This window comes from Medicago sativa, chromosome 1 (genome assembly GCF_051527215.1).
Source record: "Medicago sativa cultivar Bolivia chromosome 1, Bolivia_mono, whole genome shotgun sequence".
NCBI classification, from domain to species: Eukaryota; Viridiplantae; Streptophyta; class Magnoliopsida; order Fabales; family Fabaceae; genus Medicago; species Medicago sativa.
This window is the reverse complement of record NC_140749.1, coordinates 87,580,002-87,595,316: the sequence shown is the minus strand read 5'-3', so window position 1 is coordinate 87,595,316 and position 15,315 is coordinate 87,580,002. Positions and strand designations below refer to the sequence as shown.

Sequence of the window (15,315 nt, the reverse complement as noted above, 5' to 3'; positions counted from 1 at the left end):
GCTTCTGGAGTTGTTTCAGAGGCCTTTTCTGAGGTTTTGTTTATGGGTAACTCACCTGAGTAGTGGAGAGCAAGATTGTCTAAGACAGAAGTGTCTTCTATTGGTTCAGGTACAGATGGTGAAGAGGGTGAAGTGGGGATAGAGGTGACTGGAATCTGGATTACCTGATCTGCAGGGCCAACTTCAGAAGTGATAGTACTAGGTTCTTTCAGAACCGCTTCTGAAGCTTTAACAGCCACTTCCTTGACTTCTTCAGACTTCTTCTTGAAAAATTCATCACAATTCTCCAGACCTGAAGCCTTGAGCCTTTGATCCCTCTCCAAATTGTATTGAGCTTCTTTCCTTTTTAACTCAGCTAGCATCTGAACAGCTTGCCCATCAGCTTCTTTCTCCATATCAGAAGTTACTTCAACCATTGGAGTGAAGGTTAGTTCAGATGCCTTCTTCTTGTGCTCATTTGCCTTTATCCCATCAAGAACTTTATTCAGATGCTCTTCTGTGATGATGGACTCTGATCTGCCCTTACTTCTTTTTATGGGAATAGAAGCAGCCCTAATTTTCTTCTTCTCCATTCTTTCTGCTAACTTATCAGCAGCGTATTCCTTAGCCATCTTTTCCATGGCTGGAGTTACTTCAAACATAGAGTTTTTCAACTCAAGAGGAGCTTTCTTCTTCTTCAACTTGGGATCAGCTTCTTCTTTCTCTAACTCGTCCAGAGCTTCATCCAACTTCTCTTTATGGTAGACAGTTTCAGTCTTTCCTCTCTTTCTCTTAACAACTTTCAGTTGCTTGACCTTGTCAGCAGCAGCTCCAGGAGCACTTTTAACTTTCTTCACTTTAACAGGAGCAGCTTCATCCTGAGTGCTTGCATCTTCCTCCAAGATGTACTCAGCTACTAAATTGGCTAAGATTTCAGGGTTGCTTTCCTTAAAGATGGGAGGAAAGTCCCTGATTATCTCAGTCTCAGCAGTTGTCATCTCTAACCACTTTTCATCTTTAGGGGCTTCTTTGAAGAACTTCATAGAGTGTAAGCTCCTGCTACTGATAGTCCTTTCAGCAGTGGAGACTTCGAAACATTTATCAGAAGCACTCCTTGTCCTTTTTAAGAACTCCAGCACCCTTCCTTGATGAAAGATTTCAGACAACAATCTCCCATAGGGTACTTGTTTTCTTCCTCTTGTAATGCTTTCGTTTATGGCCCAGCAGAGATGATCCATTACATATCTTGGGAAGTTTATCTTTTCCAGAATAGCCATGAAGTAAATTGCTAGCTTCTGTTGATTGTTAGGTTGGTCAGATCCTCCTGCTCTTTGAAAGAAGCAATCATTACTGAATTTCACCAACATCCTGTTGTGAATCTCCATTTCAGATGGCTTTGCATCTTTCTTCCCACCCAAAAGAGTGTTGTAGTAACCTTGTAGCAGGACATCTTCCTTCCTGACTATTTCTTGGAATCTTCCCTCTGCATGCCTTCTACAAGCTTTAGCTATAACTTCCTCAGTGATGGTTATAGGAATGCCCATCACTTCAGACCTTATTTCTAAGCTGTCAAATGATGTAGGATTCATATCCATGACCATTTTCCCTTTCTTTGACCCAGCTTGTTTGCTTACAACTTTTGCAGGCTTTTCATTGTACACTTCAGCTTTTAACCAAAAGTCCTTGACCAAGTTCACATATGTTGGCCCATTTAGCATCCTGAAATACTCAGACAGCTCCTGTGTCTCTATCAATCCTTCCATGTTTACTTCGTACTTCTTGAGTGAAGTAAAATCCACCGGTGACTCTATTTGAACTATTAAGGATTCCCATGGAATATCCATAGTCTTCTCTTTGTAAATGGACCCAGATTCTGATACGCTTTGCTTGTTTGATGTAGATTCTGAAACTTTTGAGCTTGATGATGCCATTTTATGATTGACGAAGATTTGAAGAAGATGAAGATTTTAGGGTTCTAAGTTTGAGAGAATGCGCTTACTTCGCAGGAGGTTTGAGAGCAAATGTGTTTGTTGTGAGTGAGTAGTGTGTGAATTGACAAAGTGTTAAAAGTAAAACGATTGCAATTCAAAAGAGACAAACAAACATAACATTAATGACAAAATTGGGGGCGCGTGAAAAGTACTTTCAAAGCTATTAAATCATCATTGCCCTTTTAGTTATACACCAACACATACAGGCCACGTAAGAAGTTCACAGAGTAACTACCAGGTTAGTGGGCCAGAAGTTACTTTAAAAAGTAACTCCCAACGTTTCCACTAATTCAACTATTCAGAAGCAACAAATCCAGCTTTTGGACTTCAGATGCTGACGTCATCATCAGAAGCGAGTTTTCCTCAGAACCTCAATAAAGAGCTTCTATTGGACTACCGCTTCTGAACTAACTTCAGAACCTAAAATCCTATTCAGGAGCAAGCAAGCATTTAATCAGATACACAGTGCATGTTCAAATTTTTCTTTATAAAATCAAATCTTTCAACAGTTAAAGGCTTAGTAAATATATCAGCCCATTGATTTTCAGTATCAATGAATTGTATATCTAAAATTCCTTTTTGAACATAATCTCTGATAAAATGATGTTTGATTTCAATGTGCTTCGCTCTTGAATGCAAAATTGGATTTTTAGACAAACAAATAGCAGCAGTATTATCACAATAAATGGGAATACTGTTAGCAGTTATCTGATAATCTTCCAACTGATGTTTCATCCAAAGTAGTTGTGTACAACAACTAGCAGCTGAAATGTATTCTGCTTCTGCTGTAGACATAGCAATAGTTGTTTGTCTTTTGCTAGCCCAGGATATAAGATTATCACCCAGAAATTGACAATTGCCACTGGTTGATTTTCTTTCAATCCTATCACCAGCATAATCAGCATCACAGAATCCAATTAGCTTATAATCTAAGGATTTCCTATAAAGGAGTCCAAGATTAGTTGTTCCCTTCAAATACCTGAAGATTCTCTTGACAGCAGTCATATGAGATTCTCTAGGATCTGATTGGAATCTTGCACACAAGCATACACTGAATAAAATGTCTGGCCTAGATGCAGTGAGGTATAACAAAGAACCAATCATACCTCTATACAGCTTCTGATCTACTTTAGCTCCTTCATCTTCTTTGCTCAGGTTGCACGTAGGATGCATTGGAGTGTTCATCACTTTACAATCTTCAAGTTTGAACTTCTTCAGAAGCTCCTTTGTGTACTTTGATTGATGAACATAGACTCCATCTTTGCATTGATTGATTTGAATGCCCAGGAAGAACTTCAGCTCTCCCATCATGCTCATTTCAAATTCATCCTGCATTAACTTAGAAAATTCCTTGCAAAGAGATGCATTAGTAGAACCAAATATTATATCATCAACATATATTTGCACAACAAGAATATCTTTCCCAAGGGTCCTTCTGAAGAGTGTAGTGTCAACCTGTCCTCTCTTAAAATCATTTTTGATTAAGAAATTACTTAGTCTATCATACCAAGCTCTGGGAGCTTGTTTCAAGCCATATAGTGATTTCTTCAGTTTAAAAACATGGTCAGGATATTTAATATCCTCAAATCCAGGAGGTTGCTTAACATACACTTCTTCTTCTATGACACCATTGAGAAATGCACTCTTGACATCCATCTGATATAATATTATGCCATGATTAACTGCATAGGAAAGAAGTAACTTGATTGCTTCCAATCTTGCAACTGGAGCAAACGTTTCAGTGTAATCAATGCCTTCTTGTTGACTATACCCTTGTGCAACAAGTCTGGCTTTGTTTCTTGTTACTTCACCTTGCTCATTCAGCTTGTTTCTGAATACCCATTTTGTTCCAATAATGTTCTTGTGCTGAGGTTTGGGTACCAGATCCCACACATCATTTCTTTGAAATTGATTCAACTCTTCTTGCATAGCTAGGATCCATCCATCATCTGAAAGTGCTTCATCAACTGTTGTAGGTTCAATCATTGAGATTAGTCCAATCATTGACTCTTCTTGTCTGAAATGTGATCTTGTTCTTCTTGGACTATCTTTGTTTCCAATGATTAGCTCCTCAGGATGTGAAGACTTGTGTTTGAATGTGTTTCTGGGAGGATCTTCTTGATGTGAGTCATCTTGTGCTTCATCAGAAGCAGCTTCATCTTGTGCTTCTGATGTGGGTTCAGCTTTTGGACTGTCTTCAGACTCAGCTATCTGATCAGGTTCTGGAGTAGCTTCAGGAACCTGTATCTCTGCAAAACTTTCACCTTGCTTTGAAGTTTTATCTTCAAGCTCCTTGTCATCAAATTTAACGTGCATAGATTCTTCAACACAGAGTGTTTCTGAATTATACACTCTGTATGCCTTTGACCTTTCAGAGTAACCTAAAAAGATTCCTCTTTGGGCCTTGGCATCAAATTTCTTTAGGTAGAGCTTGTTGTTCAGAATGTAACATGTACATCCAAATTGATGAAAGTAAGAGATATTGGGTTTTCTTCCTTTAAAGAGTTCATATGCTGTTTTCTCCAAAATAGGTCTAATATAGATCCTGTTTTGAACATAGCATGCTGTATTCACTGCTTCTGCCCAAAAATGTTTTGGTAAATTGTTTTCATGAATCATGGTTCTGGCCATTTCTTGTAAAGTTCTATTCTTTCTCTCTACAACCCCATTTTGTTGTGGTGTTCTGGGAGAAGAGAATTCATGGAAAATTCCATGTTTTTCACAAAAAGCTTCAAATGGCTCATTTTCAAATTCTCCACCATGATCACTTCTGACTTTCAAAATTTTTGATTCTTTTTCAGATTGAATTTGAGTGCAGAAGCTACTGAATACATCACACGCAACATCTTTACTCTTTATGAATTTCACCCAAGTCCATCTGTTGTAATCATCAACAATGATTAATCCATATCTACTTCCATATAAGGATGCAGTACTCACTGGTCCAAATAAATCAATATGGAGTAATTCTAAAGGTCTTGAGGTTGAGACAATGTCTTTGGTTTTAAAAGATGATTTCACAATTTTCCCTCTCTGACATGCACCACAGAGTGCATCTGAATGATAGTCAATGTCTGGTAGCCCTTTCACAAGTTGTAACTTACTAAGCTTAGAGATTAATCTCCAGTTAGCATGTCCCAACCTTCTGTGCCACATCCATTTCTTATCATTCACTGATAGTAGGCAAATCACCTTCTGATCAGCCAGTTCAGAAAAATTGATTTTATAGACATTGTCAACTCTCTTTCCCTTGAACACAATGGATTTGTCTTCCTTGTTGATTACTGTACAGTTGGGTTTTTCAAAAAGCACATCATAACCATTATCACAAAATTGACTAATGCTCAAAAGGTTATGTTCAAGACCATCTACCAACCATACATTATTAATTGAGGTAGAGGAATTACCAATAGTTCCTGTACCTATGATCTTGCCTGACTGGTTGCCTCCAAATTTCACATTTCCTCCCTCTTTCATTGTTAGGCTGAGGAACATGGACTTGTCTCCTGTCATGTGTCTTGAGCAACCACTGTCTAGGTACCATGATCTTTGCTTTGGCACTGCTCTTAGACATACCTGCATCATTGACATTTTTAGATTTAGGTACCCATTGTTCCATGGGTCCTGGAAGGTTAGTACTTAAGGCTTTACTCTTCACTTCTTGTACCTTGTGCTGTGAGTTGGGTTGCTTCTGATTAACCATCACCTTAGGTTTTGGTACTTCAGAAGCAGTAACTGTCTTCTTCTGAAACTTAGACTTCAGAACCCCAGATTTTGGTTTCACCAGACTCTGAGGAATAGGTTCTGATCTTTTCAGGATCCTAACCTTTGAAGTTTTGGAATCAGATTTGATCATAGCCTTTGACTTAGAGTTCTTTGGCTTTGAAGTAATCTTAGCCTTAGAACTAGAAGCTTCAGGTTCTGATTGAACAACAGTTTCCAACTCAGCCCCTTCTGGTACAAAGAATGTTTTCAGACCTTCCTTGATGCATTCGCAACAAGACTTTAGATTGGTTTTCTCCAGTTTCACCTCTGGAAAACCAATTCCTCTGCCATTGTTCTTGTAAATGCTATAAATCATAGAAGCTACCCTGCTTCTGTCAATGCCAGATATAATGAAATCTTCAAGAGCAATTTCATGATTACTTAAAGGTTTTTCATTACACTTTTCTTGTAGCTTCTGACATAAGAACCTGAGCTGGTCTTCATATGTTTTACACATGAAGTCAAAGCCCCTAAGTCCTTGTTCAGAAGCTTTCAGATCCAATAGAGTTGATTTTTGCTGTTGTACCAAATCAGCATATTTTTCTTTTAAATCCTTCAACTCATTGGTTCTTACTTCAAAATGTGTAAGAAGTTCTTTAAGTGACTCAACAAGTTCATCTCTGGGAATTTTGGAATATACCTCATTTTCATCTTCTGAGTCTGAATCTGATCCAGCTTCTGAAGTTGCTGTTGCTACCAACCCAACAGCTACCTTTGCATCTTCATCAGCTTCCTCTTTATCAGATCCAGATTCACTACCCAAATCATCCCAGGTTGCCATTAAACTCTGCTTAATCTGCTTCTTGAATTTGCTTGGTTTGAGTGTAGACCTCTTTGACTTGTCCTTTGACTTTTCTCTTTGAAGATCAGGGCATTCAGCAATGAAGTGTCCAGGCTTCTTACAGTTGAAGCATCCCTTCTGATCTTCTTTCTTTGAGCTTCTGGAGTTACCCCTTCTGGAGAGAAACTTTCTGTTCTTCTTGGCCAGATATTGAAGTCTGTTTGAGAGCATGGCCATTTCAGCAGCATCTGGTTCAGAATCTGAACTTGACTGTTCTTCCTCTTCAGATTCAACCACTTTGAGAGCTTTTGATGACTTGCCTTTGGATGGAAGAGCTATTGATTTACTCTTCTTAGTAGACTCATGTTCATTAAGACTCAACTCATGAACTTTGAGAGAACTAACAAGATCTTCGACACTTAAAGTGTTTAAATCTTTAGCTTCCTCAATGGCAGTCACTTTTGGTCTCCATCTGGCAGGTAAGCTTCTGAGAATCTTGCTTACATGATCAGAAGCAACATAGCTCTTCTTTAGAATCTGTAGCCCAGAAACTAAGGTTTGAAACCTTGAGTACATCTCCTCAATAGTTTCATCATCCTTCATCTTGAATAACTCATACTGATGTACAAGCAGGAGAGCCTTTGCTTCTTTGACCTTCTTGCTCCCTTCATAATTTGAACAGAGAGAAGCAAACATAGCTTTAGCAGTGGATTTGTCACTCATCTTCATGTATTCTGCTTTGGGTATGGCAGTGACAAGAGCTCCTCTGATAATATGATGCTTCTTGTAAAGTTTCCTCAGTTCTGGAGTATGTTTCTTTCTATCCACAGCAGCTCCTTCTTCATCAAGGACCAAATCACCAACACCATCTTCCAGAATATCCCATAATTCTTCATCAAGGCTCATGATGTAACTGTAAAAGTTGGTCTTCCACCAAGAGAACTCTTCAGCATCTCCATTGAACTTTGGAACTTTTCCAACACTGGTTTTCTTACTATCACTATAATCATGTGAGACATTTTTATAGCCAGTATCACTAGAACCAGAACCATTAGGAGGGGGAGTAGTCATGTTTTTCTCAGATCTTTGACTGTTGCACGGTTAAGTGTTACACAACAGACCAAGGCTCTAGATACCAATTGAAGGTGAGAAAAACACAAGAAGGGGGGTTGAATTGTGTTTTGAAAAAATTCTTCGTTTCTCTAAGCAACTGAATACACTGATCAGAAGCTAAGTGAGACAGCTTCTGAAGTGATGATCAGAATCTAAATGCAGCGGAATAAAACAGAGAGAGAGAAGAAGAACGACACAAAGCAATTATACTGGTTCCTTCCACAAACCGGAAGTAGTCCAGTCCCCCTTGCACTTCCAAGGAGATTTCACTATGAGTAATATCTGATTACAAATGCTCAAGCACACAAGCAAGAGACTTCCAATGCTCAAGCACACAAGCAAGAGACTTCCTTTGCTCAAGAACACAATCAAGAGACTTCCTAACTAAACAAAATTACACAGAAAATTGTTTAAGGTTGAACACTTGATATACAATCAGAGGTGCTCACAATACAAATCAGATACAGACTCAATGGACTTAAGAATTTCTAAGATATGACTTTGAGACACAGAAATTCTAAGTGAATGCAGAACAATTTCAGCAGAGGTTTGGTACTTGTGAAAATCTTGTGAGTCTTTCGTTCAGCGTTCTTGCATTACCAATTCTCTAGGTCTTCACTCCTTTATATAGAGGTGTGAAAGAGACGTTGTGAAATTGCCAGCACACCAAAGAGTCGTTGTTGAAGCTTGATCTTTCACCAATGATCTTTTGCCTGATTTGGTTGTTGTCCTATGAAGAACAAATTTGAAAACCATTCCTTATCCAAAGGAACATCTATGCAGGCGAGACCGTATTCTGGAGCTGTTTTCTTGTCTTGAAGCGCAGACACAAAACAGAGTAGTGGAGAACGTGGTTGTACAATTCGTACAAAGTACAATGTCAACGCTTTCGTCCAAATTGCAAACACACGCCTTCAAACACCTTTGAAATGACCGTTGCAAACTCCACTAATCCTTTGTTTGTGTTTTCGAATCCAATAGACAGCTTTTGCAATGATAAATCTTCAATTCTTGATCCTTTGCAAATCCAGTTGATATTCAGCTTCTGGTGAAATGGCTTCTGATGAGGCAGCTTCTGATGATGCAGCTTCTGATGGTTCAGCTTCTGATGAGATGACTTCTGCAGCTTCTGATGATGCAGCTTCTGATAATGTGGCTTCTGGACCTCTTGTCTTCAGAAGCACTATTCTTCAGGAGCAGCTTACTTCAGGAGCGCTATTTCTTCAGGAGCAGCTTGACTTCAGGAGCGCCTTTTCTCTTCAGTAGCAAGTTGCCTTCAGGAGCGTCCAAGCTTCAAATTTTTGTTGTTTCCATAGCTCTTTATTTGCTCATTCAGAACCAATGATGATGTAACTTTATAATTATGGTCCTGTACACTTGAACAAATATTAGCTAGTCCAATTTACAATTTTTAATACCTTGTTATCATCAAAACTCTTTAAGGTTCATTGTTAAACACATTTTGTTCCAACACTTTACCTTGGATTACAACATTTATCTTTGTTTGTCAGTATTATTGTGCATTATAATTTGTTAGATAAATATTTCGCATGCTCTTTCACTGTGATCAAATCAAAGTCCTTATGCTTTATTGTTGAGAAAAAAATGATGTACTATTTGATGTAAATTTTCATCTATAAATTGAAAATTACTGACACAACCCTCATTGTTTTGGTCTTTTTTTCTCCACAACTTTCCTTCCAGTCATAACGCAAGTACTATTTGATCATCCTTTTTTTAGTGTTAATATGACTGAATTCCGACAAAGCTCCAGACCTGCATGAGGGGCCAATAACTTGTGTAATGAACTACTAAGAACCTTATGTTGTAGACGACGTATACACTCTCGTGTTTGTACACTTATGCTCCAAGGGTTCGACAATCATGATGAAATCTAGAACACGCGGCTATGACATATTTAAAGTCTAAAATTTCACACAGTCACACCACCCTTCCTGTAGTTATACCTTGAAAGTTTTCTTTGGACTACTCATGAACAATTTAGGGAATGCATAGAAAATCCACGTTAAGCAAGTTATTATTCACCACAATTCGTCCACAAACCTCAAAACAATGAAAACTACGTGGAAAAACATGATGAAAACAATAAAAAACAAAATGAGGAGCATGATGAAGACAATAAAGAATAAGAAGAAGAAATAGTTCCTACCAAATCACAATTCATCGAAGAACCTCAACTATGATTTTTTTTTTTTAAGAACATTCTAAATTACTAAATGGTAATCAAGCGCTGAAAAAGCAAGGTTCAAACTAACAGGGAAATGTTAGCGAGTGCTTTCGGGACTCTATTTAAACATTTTAAACGGTAAGTTTTTTTTATAAAAAAACCCTGTATTCAATACATTGAAAATTGTAATTATTGACTTTTTAAAAAAATAATGACTTTTTCCTCAAAAAAAAATAATGACTAAATTTAAAATTCTTAAAGAATGCATCAGTGATACTCGTTAACAAGATTCAAACTAATACCGAGAAGAAAAAAAAACATAAGGTTTAATCATAAGGAAAATGGTAATTATAAAAAGTTCTGCACCAAAGATTAAATTCAAATATTGAATTATAAGGAAAACGGTAATTATAAAAAGTTCTGCACCAAAGATTAAATTCAAATCTTGTCAAAAAAAAAAAAAAACAATTAAATTCAAATTTTTCTTTCAAAAAAAAATTAAATTCAAATTTTTAGATACGAGCAATTATAATTGATTGATGGACTAAAAAATCTCTAAACACTAATATATACGAATTAAATTGATGGACTAAAAAATCTCTAAACACTAATATATACGAATTAAATCCATATACATTTACATTTAATTCGTATACAGATTTAATTCATAATGTATACGAATTAAATCCATATCTACATAAAAAAAAAACACGAATTAAATCCATATCCGTAATATACTTTTGCAATAAAAATTGAGAAAAGGCCAACGTGAATTTTACAAAAATAATATCTTAATTCGAGAATTATGACGTGTTTTTGAAGGATTGAAGTGGAATTTACCAAAAGTCTTCTCCAAATTCCACACTCTCACATTTCTGCGTCTTCCCTCTCCTCTTCCTCATCCCAATCACAAAACCCTTCACGAATCATGGCTTCGCATTTCAACCTTTCACCAATGTCACTGTGCATTCTCATCATCGTGATGTTCTCTCTCTGCTTCGCAAATTCATCAAACGAAGAACGAACAAGCGAGCTTCTATCCATTTCATCAAGATCCGATTCAGGAATAATCCATCTCAACGACCAATCCATCGCTCGTTACTTAACCTCCATCAAAACCCCACGACCCTATTCTATTCTCATCTTCTTCGACGCTACTCAACTTCACGACAAATCTGAACTCAAACTCACCGAACTTCACAAAGAATTCTCCATCGTCGCTTCTTCTTTCATCACCAACAATGCAAACTCTTCATCTCTTTCAAAACTCTTTTTTTGTGAAATCGAATTCAAAGAATCGCAGCTCAGTTTCTCTCAATTCGGTGTTAACGCTCTTCCTCATATTCGTCTTGTGGGTCCTAATCATGGGTTAAAGGATTCTGAACATATGGATCAAGGGGATTTCTCCAGACTTGCGGAATCAATGGCTGAATTCGTCGAAGCGAAAACGAAACTCTCTGTGGGACCAATTCATCGTCCTCCGATTTTGTCTAGAAACAAAATTATTCTCATTGTTGTTGTGGTTTTGATCTGGTTGTCGTTTTTTGTTAAGAAGCTTTTGACTGGAAAAACATTGTTGCATGATCCTAGGGTTTGGTTGGCTGGTTCTGTTTTTGTTTACTTTTTCAGTGTTTCTGGTGCAATGCATAACATTATAAGGAAAATGCCTATGTTTCTTCAGGATCGTAATGATCCTTCGAAGCTTGTGTTTTTCTATCAGGGATCTGGAATGCAGCTTGGTGCTGAGGGTTTTACTGTTGGATTCTTGTATACACTTGTGGGTTTGCTTTTGGCGTTTATGACTCATGGTCTTGTTAAGATCAAGAGTGTTCCAGTGCAGAGGGTGGTTATGATTTTTGCTCTTTTGGTTTGTTTTCTGGCTGTGAAGCAGGTTGTGTTTTTGGATAATTGGAAGACTGGTTATGGGATTCATGGGTTTTGGCCTTCTAGCTGGAACTGAATTTTGAGGCTTGGCACAGTCTATTTGATTTCTTTTCCTCTGAAACTTGAGAATTTTTGGGTATGTAAAACTATGCATTCCTTCTAAAATTTAACAACTTTGCCAGAGGTTATATGTAGCTTATGTTATGTTATGCTAGAACTTTGCCAGAGATTATATGTAGCTTGCCGTGGCCCTTTTGTGTTAGTGACACAAATTTTAGCTAGAATTTGAGTATTTGAAAAGTTTTATAATCTGGGGAGTGCATTTTGTTTGGATGTGTTATGATTAGTAGTAACTGGAACATGTCACATTTTATTTTTCTGAATTTGTCCTGTTAAGTTGATTGTTATATCTTTCTTAGACGCGCCCTTAAAACTGAATGTTTGGACGCTTGTCTTTTTGTGCAAGTGTGTGAGATGTAGATACAACTCACACCAGAGTGTCTGAAATGCAGAGTGTAGCTATGAATGAGAAAATCAGGGGAGTTGGTTTTGATAAATCCATAGATCTCTATCAAGTTGCTTATCCTGATAAAAACTGACCCACTTAGCACTTCACACCAGAGTTTACTACTTGCACTTTAGAATATCCTATTTCTGCTTTCTCTCATATAGATTTGACAAAACAGAAGTTTAGGTCATACCTTGGCTTACGACATTAGTCTTTTGCAGTATCGCGGTGCATTTTAATTTGTTAAATAAACATTTGATACGCTCTTTCACTGATGTTCAAATCGAAGTCCTTGTGCTTTACATTGAAATTGATATACTTTTAGACACTTCTCTTAAATTAGCAGTCCCACTGTGGTTATTTTCACAAAAAACTTTGTTATACTTTTGGTTCGATAGTCAAAGTACCTGTCCACTTTTATGGTTTAGAAGATCAGACTGTGATCATTTCCAAGGTCATGCATGCATACCGGTGGTATGATACATTGTGTTGTAGAAAAGCCTTTGACCTTTGTTTAAACCAAAAACTGAATATGCCGAGACTTGTATTATTGTGCAAGTGCGGGAGAGATGAGCCAGTAATCTCTAGGGTTCGGCTTATCTGAAGTGCAGGGTGTAGCTATGAATGAAAAAATCAAGGGAGTTGGTTTTGAAAAGTCCATCCTTATATCTCTATTAAATTTCTTACATGACCCACGTAGCACTTCACTCCAGAATTTACTACCTGCACTTTAGAATATCTTTAAATCTGTTGCCTCTAATGTAGATTTGACAGAACCAGGTATTTAGGAAATAATACGGACCTACCTTGGATTACAACATTTATCTTTGTCAGTATCACGGCATTATAATTTGTTGGATATATATTTCATATGCTCTTTCACTGATGATCAAATCAAAGTCCTTATGCTTTATTGTGACATGGATATATATTTTCTTTTAGTTAATCTACTTCTCCTAAATCATAAGTCAAAACGTTGCTATTTTGAAGAAAATCTTTGTTATAATTTTGGTTCAACAGTCAAAGTACCTGTCCACTTATATGGCCTAGTACATTGGATTGTATTAATTTCCATGGTCATGCATGCTTGCACCCACTGGACCTTTTTTTAGTCCAAAAACTGCTTTACATTGCTTGTTATTTTGTGAAATTTCTTTTAAATCTGGTTGTGCTGGTTGTTGGATAGAATTTATAATAATTCCCCTGCTAAACTGCCTTTTAAAGTTAATGTTTGGTTCTCAGACTTAGGCCAATGGGTTTGATAGATAATCCAAGTTTTCCTTTTTCACACTTTTAGTCTGTCTGTTTGGTTGAGTAGGTAGAAAATGGGAAGGTGAAAAATAACAAATTATATCACCCAGGGTAATATACCTGGAACTTCCATTAATTTACTATTTTAATAATATTCTTACTTCTCTAAATCTTGCAAACATCTATTTTTACCAAGTTAATTCCTGCTGTCTCATGATGTAAAATCATTTGCATTTTGCATTCAAAGGCTCTCACCTTCCCACTTTCAGCCCACTCAACCTAGCAAACTTTTAATAACAAGCGCATCTGCACATATGACTTGGCAGTGAGTGAAAAAAAGTGGGCAGCATCATTTTGGTGGTTAGTTCTAGTGGGAATGGGATATTTGGAAGCTCAATTTTGATCTCTTGCTGAAGAATCAGCCTATGTTTGGTTGGGCGGTGGCATAGACATAATCGTGTCCCAAGGCTGGCGAAACATGAAAAATTAGAAGCTTCAAAATTTGGAGCTGTAGCGAAACACACAGTGGGTGGAATATCCCACTGTAATTACAATTAGACATTTAAAAGCCATAGGAACAGATAACAATTTCTGATACATAATCTATACGTGGGTTTGGAAATATATTCCGTCTTGAATCTTCTGAAACAAACCTATTTAATCTTGTGTTAAATGGTCAACATATTGTTAGTGTTGGGTGTTGACTTTCAACATGCCTTGGGAACTTAAGCTGGGTCTGAAAATGGAATTTGAAAGATTCAAGTTCAAGCTTTGGTTTTACTGGTTTTGTTGATTCTTTTTTTCTAGTAATGTTATGAATATGCACGTCACTTCTAATTGCTTGGCATAATTGATTTCATGTTAGATTTGACTAGTCTGTATAAGATTATCTCGGCAGAACATGGTAGTGGTTTCCGGACTTTAGTTGGTAAACCTAACTATTATTTTGATCAAAACATGTTTCTGAATATAGCATACCCTTTGCAAGAAGACACATCCATTTTTCCATGCAGCGTGTAATGCGATTCATTGTTCATTCAATTTATTCTCAATTGCCTATTGTTAAATGGTTTGTTTATGCGCACTTAGATTGCCTTCTGCTTCCTCCGTCCTCCCTTATATCTATTTTCATTTCATTGCTTTCCCTTCTCTTGCCTTTTCCTCACGAGTTTAATATTTGGTGAATGGTGATTCACCTCTAAGAAATACTTAGTGGTGCATATAGTTTCACTCACAAGAACTGGCCACACTTACTTTTGGATAGAATCCCCCTCCCCCAAAATAAAGACTTGCATCTATCCAATTTTTTTCACATGCAATTCAACTGTAAACTTCAAAAAGAGTTCAGTTTTTGGTAGTCTCATGTAAACAACAAAATCCCTCATGGAAACGAGAAAGTTTACGTGTTTCCTGATAGTTTTTTTTTTTTTTTTTACAGTCAGAAAACTTCATTCATTCAAAGGCAAAAAATAATACAATCGATTAAGAGTTGGGACATTCTCCACACCCATAAATTGAGATTAGACCTAACAATCAAGATAGTAAGATACATCCTAACGATACATCTATAAAGTTCAGAAAACAAAAAGGCAACAATACTCCAAAAACAATACCCTAACAACCAGACTAATTCCTTCCACCTATGGTCCAAGATCACCAAACTTTTGAGATCCATAGTCTTTGATGTCATCCAACTCCGGAAAAAAGATTGTGTTGTTGTTCGCGCATATTGACTATAATTGGTCTCTGTGATAACCAATACAACCATACGTTGAAAAGTCCTATGTGAGGCTGAGAGGATGTTGAGTTTGCTGATTGTCGCCATGAATTCCTTACTCAAAACAAAATACTGATA

The 15,315-nt window shown here is 37.0% G+C and overlaps 1 protein-coding gene across 1 annotated transcript; it reads left to right on the top strand.

The window, feature by feature from the left end:
• The first annotated feature begins 10,623 nt into the window (after nt 1-10,623).
• Nucleotides 10,624-12,084, top strand: LOC146958704 (Oligosaccharyltransferase complex/magnesium transporter family protein). The gene has a single exon (XM_085740236.1). The coding sequence runs from the start codon at nt 10,746-10,748 to the stop codon at nt 11,775-11,777; it is 1,032 nt and encodes a 343-aa protein (XP_085596362.1). The 5' UTR covers nt 10,624-10,745; the 3' UTR covers nt 11,778-12,084.
• The last annotated feature ends 3,231 nt before the right edge of the window (nt 12,085-15,315 follow it).

What these genes read in the sequence shown, in the direction of transcription:
- LOC146958704 (XM_085740236.1), top strand. Translation starts at nt 10,746, where the DNA reads ATGGCTTCGCATTTCAACCTTTCACCAATGTCACTGTGCATTCTCATC.